A 12076-nucleotide genomic window follows, 5' to 3' on the forward strand; every position below is an offset into this window, starting at 1 on the left:
CTTTATTCATAAATTAAAAACTTAAGAAAGAAGTCCACAAGGAGCTCTGCAGTCCATCACACAGACAGGATTTAAACAACATTGATCTTTATGTAAACCAACCAAGAAAAATAATCAGTCCTTTTCAGGCTTTTTCTCTTGCAGATGATGGTGGTCAAGATGGTGTCCACAGTTCCTAATTAGATTGCTTGTATTTTCTAAACAAAATACAACTTGATTGTCCAAAGTTCACCTAGTAAACGTCATAATGCTTTCTTAGACGGATCTACAAGATAAACAAGAAGGAAGATTAGTAGTAATTAATACATGCATTGTGGAAATGACTGTTTGAACTGTGACTACATGTACTAACTGCAAATCTGTAATCTGGAGATTTTCCCTTCTGTGCCATGCACACTTATCCCCTGTCCACCAACCCACCCCATCTACTTACCTACACAATATTGTGCCCGGGGGGGGGGGGGGGGGGGGTTAGGTGAGGCTCACGCCTAACCTGAAGCGTGAGAGTTAGCAGGCACACAAAGAACGTGACCTCACTCACAATCGTGACGCAATATAGTGTGTGGGGTAGGGAGAGGGTTGTATTAAACTTCCCTGAAGGACCCCTCTGATAAGAAATAATACTTGTTCTTTGGGAAACTAAAGCGAATAATCAAGAAGTATTAATACACATTTAAGCTTACAATAAAGATGCAATTTTTAAGCTTACTTACTGTTTCCTTGCGGTAGCAATTCCAATAATCCTCCTGCTCTTTTCTGCATATAGGGTACCAGCTTCGCTGAAAGCATTTTTGAAGCGCTGTGTTCTGTTCTGTACAAGCCTCTAGAGCCCTAGAATTTCAAAAATCAAAATTATATTGAAATTTATCTTCGCAACAATTTAAACACCATCTCGACATACTCTCAGTGAAAAATCCTGCCAGCTTGCAAATAAACATACTCAGGAAGTTGAATAATTGCTTTACGTATTGCAGTGGCTTACAATGCTTTAATGTAATATCTAACCAACTCCTTTTCATCCTGTGGTTCCTTATTAGGGCCCAGCGTCTTTCCAAGCTTCTCCATCATTTCGTCCATTTTGAATCCGCCATGTATTTGACACGTAAGCCTGACCCTTCCCCACAGAGTGTGTCTTGCTGGGGTAGTGTTAGTTCATGTTCCTTCAAAATGGCGGCTGACAGTGCTAACCTGTCACATAATCTTACTTTATGTTGAATTTACATGTATTATGTTTCTCTGCCTGTTGTTACGAAGATGTCCAAGCCTAATGTGAGTGAAGGGTTTCGTCAGAAGGTGAAGCAGTTTTTTGGCGCGAAGAAAGGCCATGTTATTACCAGCAGTGTATACGAAGGTCCCAAACCAGATGAATTTTTCTTTCATCAAGAATTGCTTCAGGTAGATTAATAGCTTAACTTCAGAGTTGGGAAATATTTCGTCTTCATCAGCCATTATAGTTATTACAGCTGATGGTTGAATCTTGCATCGGGAATGGAATTTTATGTCGATGTCAATCAATGATAATTATTATTGAAGGAAAATTAATGAAAGTAATAATTTGGTTGTCAATCAATTTAGCCGAGAATGGCCAATTATAGATAGTTGATTCACTCAAACTACCAAAAGTATAGAAATCCATCACTGATTATAGATAATTTACTGTAAATGGAACTGTAAAAGAAAAGACCTTCTTAATAAGAAAGAAGGATGTTGTCGTATTGATCATTTGAAAAATCCAACTAGTGGTCTATTATCAATGCTGCGTTCTGATTGGTTGAGCTGAATCGCGTTTTGCCAGCTAAAGTTGTTTTGTCTCTATATTTTTGACCAATTAGTTGGATTTTACTAAAACAGTTATTCCTCTCACCCTCATGGCCTCTGAGTCAATAGCCAATTCGGCCTTTGGCCTCATGGGCTATTGACTCAGAGCCCATTTGGGCTAGAGGAATAATAATTGTTAAATATGTTGATCCGGTGGAGTGTCGTTGGAGTATCGGTTGAGTACTGAGTGACGTATTGATCGATCATCAGTCAACTGTCGGTCGACATTGATCGCAGTAGTATCGGTAGTGTGTCGGCAATGTAGTATCAGGATGTGTTGGTGGTGTATTGGCCGAGGGTGGTGAGTGTTGAGACAGACCTTGTATCTTGATTAAATTATGTGGTGCAAAATATCAATAAATTATAGTTTTGTGAGGTCAAATTCAACCAAAATGGACAAGGCAACCAATTTTTTCCCCCTACATGTTTTGCCCACAACTGGATGTCATACTCTTTATTGAGAAAATTTCTCTTCTGTTCCTAACAAAACCAATAATGTTTGGATCAATAAATATAGGTTTCTGAGGAACTGCCCACCTACCCCTCCCCTAAACTAACATTTTGCCCTAAGTGAGAATTTATGTTAGCTTAGGGAAGGGGTAGGTGGGCAGTCTCCCAGAAACCCAAATTGATCATAATGCTGAAAAGTTCAGCGTCTTAACTAAGGTCTGAGGTGTTGACTGAGTGTTGGTGAATTGGTGATCCATCACCGGAGTACTGACAGACTAATGACCGACTATCGACCAGTGAATTATAGGGACCAACTATCGGCTACATTTCCAATTCAACGGTCACTTGGCTGATATATAAACTGATACTTGACCGAAGCTCGACCAACACTCACTCGACACTTGCCCGACACTTGACCAAGACTCGAACGAGGCTCAGCCAATATATCAACTGATATGTTGACCGATATGCCGACTGATATGTAGGATAGGATAGGATAGGATAAGTGCTTTATTATCAACAGAGCGCCTACAGACACATGTGTTTACAACGATAACAAAGATTTTTGTGCAATAATTACAGAGGTGTACATTCGTGAAATTTATAAAACTATTAAACAAGGTTATATTTAACGCGTCTATCTCTTTCGCGGAAGCGATCATATACGTATTTAGCCACAATTTTTTGCGTTTTCTCTCCTTGCTTCATACTTATCAACGTTGTAAAGGCGAAGCTTGGAGTCATAGAGTCAAGAATAAGATTAGTTTCCTTTTTTAGCGTATTGAACAACTCTCTCCTAGGATCCCTATAGGCTATGCAATTCATCAAAAAATGCTCCTCGTCTTCTAATCCAGTTTTACATAATGGACAGATTCTTTGGTCTGGTGGTTGATAGGGTTTAACGTATCGTCCAGTTTCAATTGCTAGTTTGTGGTTGCTTAATCTTAGCTTTGTGATTGCTACTCTATGATTGGTGTTTCTTACATTTGTGAGGTAATTTTCGTAGTCATGGGTAAGTTTAAATTTCCTAAAAGTTCTCAGTTTGTTTTTTTGATTCGGGTCCTTTCGTTCATCGTTGTGTATTTCGCTAATCCATGTTTGCTGTTCTATGTCTAAGAGTCTCTGTCGTATATAGTTCACGATTGCGGGAGTGTTAGTTTTCGCTGACCATATGTCGCCAAGACCTGCGAGATTTAATAGTCGTTTTAATTTGCTTGACCAAAGTTCCTTTTTATCCTGACCAATTTGGTCTGTAAATGCTATTCCAGAGAGTTTAATTTCTGGTGCTCCGGCTCACAAAATTTCAGCCAATATTTAATGGCTCTGCACTTTGTCTTCGTTCGCATTGGGAAACGGCCTACCTCCGATCTGCACGCATTTGAGCTACAGAATTTGTTAACTCCCAATAGCCACCTTATAAACTTTGTTTGGACAAACTCTATTGGATCATTTTCTAGCTTTCCGTCGTGATCGACCCCCCAGACCTCGCTTCCGTAGGTGAGTATTGGAGAAATAACCGTGTCAAAAATTTTCATTGTGAGCTGTACATCGTCTCTGAAATGGTCGCCCATTTCCTTCCTGAGTTTGTACAAAGTTTTAAGGGCAACCTTCTTTATTTCCTGTTTAGCGTACGTGAAGGTCCCATAAGTACTAAATTGTAGGCCAAGATATTTGTAATTGCTAACATTGTCAAGTTTACTGCCTCTATAGTATAATACGTGCTTATTCATGGTTCTCCCGCAGTTATTAAAAATTAACACCTTAGTTTTATTAAGGTTAACCGACAAGTCGTTTTCTTTGCAGTTTTCACTGAGGGAATCCAAATAATCCTGCAGTCCGTTTTTTGATTTTGAGAATATGACCAAGTCATCTGCGTAGAGCATACAACTTAACGGTAACTCGTTTAGTTCTACGTCATTTAGGTTCTTGGCCTTAAGTTTCTCTGAAAGGTCACTGACATAAAGGTTAAAAAGGGTTGGCGAGAGCATGCAACCTTGTTTTACACCGGTATGGCATCGAAAGGCAGGTGTTAGCATATTTTCTATTTTCACAGATGATTTATCATTGGAGTACATTGAATGTAAAATCTCAAGGAAGCGCCCCGTTACTCCCGCTAGCTTCAATTTTTGAAACAGTTTCCCTCTGGGGATACTATCGAATGCTTTACTAAAGTCAACAAAGCAGGTGAATAAAAGGTTATTTGATTTCTTGGGTTTAGATTTAACATATTTGTCTATTAGTGCTTTTAAAATGAAGATACTGTCCTGTGTACCATGTTTTTTTCGGAAACCACATTGTTCTGGAGTAATTATGCCCTTTTCAATTAGATAGTCACAAAGCCTGCTATTCATTATTGAGGTAAAAATCTTCCCCATGGCTGATAAGAGAGTAATTCCTCTATAATTCTCTGGGTTGGATGGATCATCTTTCTTGAAGATTGGTAGAATTAGGCCATGACTCCACAGGGTAGGGTACCTACCACTGGTTAGGATTTTATTGAAAAGGATTGTGAGAGGCCCTTTTAAGGCCTCTTTGCCATTTTTGAGCAGCTCGCATAAAATGTTATCTACTCCCGGGGCCTTTCCAGTTTTTAATAGGTCGATAGCAGTTACCGTTTCCTGTTCAGATATTTCATAATCTAGGGGCCCCAAGGCCTCTGATCTTGTTAGTATGTACTCTTCGTTTTGCTGTTTTCGTGCGTTTAACTTTTTAAAGTAACTGTAAAACTTCTCTAAGTCCTCAGATGTATTCTTTTGCATATTTTGGGATTTGCCCAGGTTGAATAATTTCCTAAGTTGTCTCCACGTAGTTTTACCATTACTGAGATCAATGCATTTAATTATCCGATTATAATGTTGGCGTTTCTTTTTTCTGCACAGGTGTTTGAAAGCCTTTTTTTTCTTGTGTAGACTTGATCTCAATTCCTCCTCGTTCAGGTTTCGTGAGATATGCCTACCTAATGATTTAAGATTCTCTTTTTCTATGTTGCATTGCTCGTCGAACCATGTTTTTTCACTATGCTTCCTCGTGGTGTTAATGAATCTCAAGCCTGCTTGTTTGCATACGTCAATTAAGTTTTGTGTGAATAGATCAGTCATTGTGTCCACGTTATTGATATTCAGTGCTGTGTTCAGCCTGTATTTTGTTTCTGTACTTTCTAAGAGTCGGCTTAATTCGTATTTCGCATTATCATCCCAGACTAATTTCTTAAATTCGCTTAAAGTGATCTCGTCTGATCGTTTGCCGGAGCACCTTTTTTTGTGTTTTAGCATTAATGCAAATGAAAGGGAACAATGGTCCGATAGGTGGGGTTCCAGATCGTTGACAATAAAGTAATTAACATATCTGAGAATTCTACTGGAAATGATAACATAATCTACCACACTGCTCCCATTGTCTTTGAAGCATGTTTTTTTCCCTGTAAGATCACCTACCACTCTGCCGTTCAGGATCCTAAGACTGAGAGCTGTGCAAAGATCAATCAGAATCCTCCCTCTGCTGTTAGTTGTATTTTCGTCCTGTGAATAGCGATAATTTTCTGTATCTATTTCATAGTCTTCTGGGATTTCAAGAAATTGATTATCGTCGTCATGGACTGCGAATTCTTGCATGCTGCCGGTGCGCGCGTTAATGTCACCTTGTAAAATTACATCACCTTTGAGTGTAAAATTTACAATTTCGCTTTCAATATCGTCTAAAAGTTCTTGGTCGATTACTTGTGAAGTGTTTGGACTTATGTAAACAGTGCCTAAATAGAGATCCTTGTCCAGATCGAAAAAAGATTTATGTAACTTAATCCATAGTATATTCTTATTGCGTGAAATTACGAATGAGGTTCCCCCGATAATCGTTTTCCTTATGTATACGGCAATACCGCCTGAGTTACGTTTTCCCTTGCTGTTCTCTCTATGTTTAACATAGTGCCTAAAATCATGAATTTGTAGAAATTTATGTATGTCAACAGCCCCTATAAGACACAAGATCCAGTTGCTTTGGGCATTGGGCTTTGCACACTTGGAAGCTATTGTTTGGCAGTCACTCAAGCAAATCATTCCTCAGCAGTGAGTTCCATATGCCCAAATGCTCAATTACCAATGATCAATTATGAAAGCAATCTTTCTTGAATTAGGTATATACAGTTGTATGTCTATACTAGTGGTATGCCAGTCATCGATCACTATCGATCATTGGTTGTAAATGTTAAAGCGATGCACAAATCAATTGTTATGGAACATTTTTCATCCATTATTATTTTCCTTTATTTTCCTACCATAGGAAATCAGCAAGGAAAACCCCCTGTCAAACAGGGTCAAAGTTTTAAAAGACCTTTGTGATTTTTTGGTCAGTCGACGAGTGGAAAATGTGAGTAGTCTTAAGTTATAAACAGCAAAACTAGAAATTTGTGTATCACAAAACCTCACGTTCAGTTCTTTCCTGGAGCATGCTGATTGTTCATTATTGTTACCCTGGAGATAGCAATACATGTATGTGATTAGTATAAAATCATCTGCCTGAGCTTGAGCCTTTTTCAGTTAATTTTAAGGAGCCACAGTCTTTATTTTGTAATTTTTGTTATCTTGTTATTTTTGGGGTAGTCTGTAGAGGGGGCCCATGCCGTAAGGTAGTTGCTATGAACCCTGGTCCCTATAGTGTGTCCGTGGAGCAGGGGTAAGTGTTTTTGGGTCATCAACAAAGTAGTTCCAAAAAGATTAGAAATACAGACCTCACAATAGCTGTGTGGTGATAAATTTAGGGTTAGGAAATTTAATGAATCAAGTTCCTCGTCAGTTTGCCTTGTATAGTGACCCTAAATAGAACTTGATTCACTCTGTTTCCTAACCCTAATAATCACCAAAGTTTAGAGTCATTTGTTCTCTAGTCTGTGGCAACTTGCAGACTGCAAAATACCCCTGCCATAAATAGTACAGTGGAATCCTGATACAGAGAAGTGCCAAGGGACTGGGTGAATCATTTGTACATGGTTATTACAATGGAACCTCGATATAACGAACCTCCATATAACAAAGTCCTCGGTATAACAAACAATTTTCTTTACCCCAGTAATAGTAAAATAATTATATGAAAAAGAACCTTAATATAACGAAACCTCGGTATAGCAAGCAAATTTTGCCAGTCCTTTGGCCCTTCATATCATTACGTTGAGGTTCCACTGTACCTGTATTTGGTCCTTCTCTACAGAAAATATCTTTTGTTAGGGTTTATTGTACTAGCATGGTTGCCACAGGTCAGGAAATAGTCAGGGGAAATAAATGTCTTCAAGGTCAGGGAAAAGTCGTTGAATTTCACTTGGAGTAAGGGAATATTAAAGTCTTTGAAAGAAGTCAGAGAAAAGTGAAATTTTAATGGTACATTTGTACAATTTTACAGACATGAATTATTGTGTTGTATTGGTAGAATGATGTTTATGAAAATGAACAACAAGCTAATGTTGGTTTTCAAAAAAAATCAATCCTGTTTGCACATTAAATTAAGGAACTATCAATTCATGTACACTGTGTGTGACTTGCTGAAAGCATAATTTAATGGGCCCCTAAAAGAGATGAAATGGTGTATGGATCCATGCCTGACAGGATTTTATTGAGACACCCCTGTGATATTTGAATGTGAAAGCTGCAGCTGTAACATTATGTCGACATCATGTGCTTGTTGTCATAATTGAATCTGGGAGTTATATTTGTTTTTGGAGGCTATATATTCAGGTGGATATGTTCTTGTCTTCATCCACAGCATGCCATTGAAGCAGCCTGGGCTGCAGTTGAGGATCTGCTTAATCCAAACAGCCCAGTGGAAGCACGTCATGTTACATTTCATTTTCTAACTGTTATGGTGTCTGGACAGGTCAGTCACTTGCTGTAATTTTTTGTTAAATTGTCTTTTGAAAAAGTGATAGCTACACCTGTTAAACTACTAATAATTCATTTTCTTTGCAGATCGACAGACTTGGCATTTTAAGGTGTCATTTCTTCTCTGTTGTTGCCAATCACAAGATTCCAGAAGATATTTCACCGAGGTAAGTACCAAACTGGTCATGCAAACATTGTGTTTTACCAGAATATATCCACACTCCCCACAGAGTATTTTTTAAATTAACTCCCTGTCCTTCTAGAAATTCCAGTTTAGTTCAATGACCATACTTTGTGCAAACTATTTGGCTCTTAATACCTCACCCCGAATCCTAGAATTTTCCAGTGACCCTTCATGGGGTTGATATGGATATCTGAAAACACACTTTATGTGGAAACTATATTTATCTATTAGAAGGATCAGTAAAATCTCTGATCCTGCTGGTTCAAACACATTTGTTACACCTCCCAATTCAGCACATTTTCTGATTATTTAAAGTGAACTGATTAACTTGCCATGCGGAACAAAACTTACATGTATTATGCAGTGACAGGTCATGTATCTTGCCCGCATGTCATCCCAGCAAACAATGTTATTACTAATTTTTTTGTGGTGAGGGCAAAAAAACTAAATTTATAATTTTTTGTTAGTTTCCCCTCACCTTGTCCTTCAATGTTCATTGAGTGCCTAATGGAAATAAAATGTACTGTTTCCTTTTGGGACAGATATCCTTAAAATGAATTGTCCTTTTATTAATGGCTCCTTCATCCAAGAAATAATAATAACTTCGGCATCATTTTTTAAATACAATCTCTGCCCTTTTTAATTGCCCTTTTCCTTCGAATTTTCTCCAAATAATGTTTAATGTCAAGATTTTAACGGACATCACAAGTAGAAAAATTTTGAGAAGCTGATTATGGAGATGTCATGTACTGATGATTTTGATTTAATTAACTGATCTTCAGACTGGAGATGTTAAAGGCTCTGAGTGATAATGGAAAAGACATCTCATATTTTGAAGAGCTGACAGGTAAGAAAAAATTTAACTTGACTAGTCTAATTCAATTGTTTCCTGTTTATAATTTTACCTTATCTGGCATTGTGTATAAAATTAATGCAGGTTAATTGTTGTATAATAACATCACTACAGGCCCTTTTCTGTTGTCGTGGATGCCAGATGTCATGCAGGAAGGAAGGCGAGTATTAAATATTTCAAGATTTTTCATCCCCACCCCTCTCCTAGATGTTTGTTTGACCTGTCACACAATGACACAATCTACCCAACAATCTTGATGAGGCAGACAAAATGTATTTTTAGGAAGCTTTCCCCTCCCCCCCCTGTGGTTGAGCCTGAATACAGTGCTGTCAACTCTCCCAGATAATCCGGAAGACCCCAGATTTTGAACCGTATCTCCGGGTCTCCAGATTAGAGTCTGAAATCTCCCGAATAATCACCAAAGTTTGCCATTTCTTGTAGACACAACTCTCTGACAATAAAATTTTAAATATTTTGCATTGTTTGAGCTATTTTATCTGGAACTTTTCCTTATAAACTCCAGTATGCCATTGAAATATAAGAAATAACTTGATTGGTGGCAAGTAAACCAATCAGGTCAAATGTTACAATTCCAACTATATCTTTTTTGCGCATTTTTGGAGAAATGACGTCATGGGCTGTGCATTTTGACGTCATCTACCATTTCTCAATATTTGAAGACTTAAGGGGTTGACAGCCCTGTGAATGTGTGTTAACATGTATCTTATTTTAAACCCTTAAAACTCTAGCATCAAAATTCAGATTTAAGTTGTGCCTATAAGTTTTTTATAGAAGAAGTGGAAGAATTTGTTAAAGAATCAAATAGATTGATCATGTCCTAGCTAGATTCTTGTCACAATGAATTTTGTAAAGCATTAATATTACAAGGAGAAATTTGATGCTGATCAATCTTAGGCTTAAAGAATTTTAATATTACTTTGTTTCCCTTGCAGAATGGATGTCTTTATGCCTCTTGTGATCAACGTTATCCATTATAACTCAAGTTTTCTTGATGAAGATATCATATCAGGCATCGTAAGGTAAGCGAACAATCAACAATGAGTATCAAGTTTTTACTTGAAAAGTATGAATGGCCTTTGCTCTATTCCTTATCTAACTACGAAAGTAGTCTCGGCCAAAGGATCGCGTGCCAATTTAAAGTAGATAAAACTTAATTAAGGCAGGGTGTTAAGGGGGAGACCTACATGAATTATCTCTCTTTCCTAAAAAAAATAATTCTGCCTTAATTTTTTTTCCAGAGAAACCTGTCGTTTATCTAGAACAACTAAGGATGAAGACGATGTTGAGGTATTTACGTTTAGGTCCAGTTTTGCATTTTATAATTACACAACGTAACTAGGGCTCATATCTTTTTTTTCAAAAGCCTCTTGAAAGGCTTACATAAAGAGGTGGTCATGATGAGGGAAAGAAGTTTGTGCCGAAAAATCAGCTGGCCTTGTACTGTAATTGCAGGGTAGAAATTAAGGGAGACTTGTTTTAGCAATTATTTTTCAGAGAGTATAAATGATAGTATTACGGCGTGAACTGGACTGAAATTGTGAGAACAAAATCTCTCTGACATCCCAACTTCAAACACAGCATCAAGAAAATTTGAATATAGAAAATTAAGTAGCGCAATGCCCGTTAGATTTTTTATAACATCAGCAACACAGAGAACAACCTTAAGTTTTGAAGTTGCAAAACTTACCGTAAATTAAAATGCTAGGACCCAGGATTGCAAATTTGGAATACTTTGAGCACTCTCTGATTCCTCTGCAACGTGAGAACAGAGGCTAACATTGAAATAGAAAGGTTAAGGGTTTACTGTTTCTTTTCTTTATTTTCCAGCTATGCTTGTGCCTCTTGGATGCCGTGGTTCGTTACAGCTGTCTCCCATCTAATGCCTTATTTGAGTTCATTGCTACTGCTTGCCGAGCTGTGAACATTCAAAGATTTTGCCCGCACAGTTGGAAGGTATTAAGATCCTCGATACACATATATTGCTGATTCAATATACGGAACAATGCAACTATTTGCCTGAGTTTCCACCAAACAATAGCTTCCCAATGCCCAAGGCAACCTTTATCGAATCAGCTTTATACAGAGAATATTTAGAGTGGTTTTCGTTTGAGTGTCGTAAAACCAAAACCAAAGTAATTACTCTGACCAATCACATAGGACACAGACAATACATTGAACCAATCAAAACTCGCAGTAATTACATGCGGCTGACGCAAAGCGCGGGAAAATGCATGCGAGCGCGTCACAATTGGCTTTGGTTTTACTTCTGATTGGATGAAAAGGTGGCGCGAATCTTTTAAGCCAATCGCATCGTGTAGAAAGTGCAAAACCAATTACTTTTCGACACTCAAATGAAAACCGCTCTATACGAAGTACATTCAGTTGTACTATGGAACCCCGCGGCATAAACACCCTGCTTTTAACCCTTTAAGTCCCAATATCCACATATAAATTCTCCATACGATCTTCATACATTTTCTTAAAGAATTAGTTGAGAGAGTTTGTTAACAGATCAAAGCATTTCCTCTTTTGTGATCATTTTATTAACTCTCATAACCATTTATGTCTGACGAAAATAACTGCGGTCGGACCCCATGTCCGGATAAAGCAACGAAAAATACGACGAGATTGAAAACGTCACTATTAAAAATAAGGAATTTTCGTCTTTTCAAACTTTATAGCATCTATTTGGACCAGCCCAATTTGTCAAATGTAGGCAATTTTTCGTGGGATTGAATTCTTAAGGACCTAATCCAGGTTCAATAAGAGAGAAGAAAATTCGTCGTCGTATGTTCACGTCCTCGCTTTAGGAAGTTTCACGTCGTCTTCATGCAGCCGTCAAAGAAATATACTAAAAAGCGTGGTGCATGAGAAGATATGTTCACG

At 37.8% G+C, this 12076-nt stretch overlaps 2 protein-coding genes and 1 pseudogene across 3 annotated transcripts in view; 1 reads left to right on the top strand and 2 right to left on the bottom strand.

Moving 5' to 3' along the window:
• Window positions 1-5: 5 nt before the first annotated feature.
• Window positions 6-1130, bottom strand: LOC140940365 (uncharacterized). Of its 2 annotated transcripts, none has more exons than XM_073389316.1 (3): window positions 983-1130; window positions 710-831; window positions 6-265 (listed from the first exon to the last, which is right to left on the bottom strand). In XM_073389316.1, the coding sequence occupies exons 1-3, from the start codon at window positions 1075-1077 to the stop codon at window positions 243-245; spliced, it is 240 nt and encodes a 79-aa protein (XP_073245417.1). In that variant the 5' UTR covers window positions 1078-1130; the 3' UTR covers window positions 6-242. The 2 variants fall into 2 exon arrangements, with proteins under 2 accessions (XP_073245417.1, XP_073245416.1); XM_073389315.1 differs by having other exon boundaries at window positions 7-265; window positions 714-831.
• A 1142-nt stretch (window positions 1131-2272) lies between these two features.
• LOC140940910 (uncharacterized) lies at window positions 2273-5879 on the bottom strand (annotated as a pseudogene).
• Window positions 5880-8017: 2138 nt separating this feature from the next.
• LOC140940363 (tuberin-like) overlaps window positions 8018-12076 on the top strand; it is a 30784-nt gene continuing 26725 nt past the window's right edge. The window contains exons 1-7 of the mRNA XM_073389314.1: window positions 8018-8127; window positions 8220-8299; window positions 9099-9163; window positions 9284-9329; window positions 10123-10209; window positions 10429-10477; window positions 11018-11143. Coding sequence (XP_073245415.1) covers window positions 8113-8127; window positions 8220-8299; window positions 9099-9163; window positions 9284-9329; window positions 10123-10209; window positions 10429-10477; window positions 11018-11143 — 468 coding nt within the window. The 5' untranslated portion in view covers window positions 8018-8112. The remainder of the gene's footprint in view (window positions 8128-8219; window positions 8300-9098; window positions 9164-9283; window positions 9330-10122; window positions 10210-10428; window positions 10478-11017; window positions 11144-12076) is intronic.

This window comes from Porites lutea, chromosome 6, assembly GCF_958299795.1.
Source record: "Porites lutea chromosome 6, jaPorLute2.1, whole genome shotgun sequence".
In the NCBI taxonomy this organism is placed as follows: domain Eukaryota; kingdom Metazoa; phylum Cnidaria; class Anthozoa; order Scleractinia; family Poritidae; genus Porites; species Porites lutea.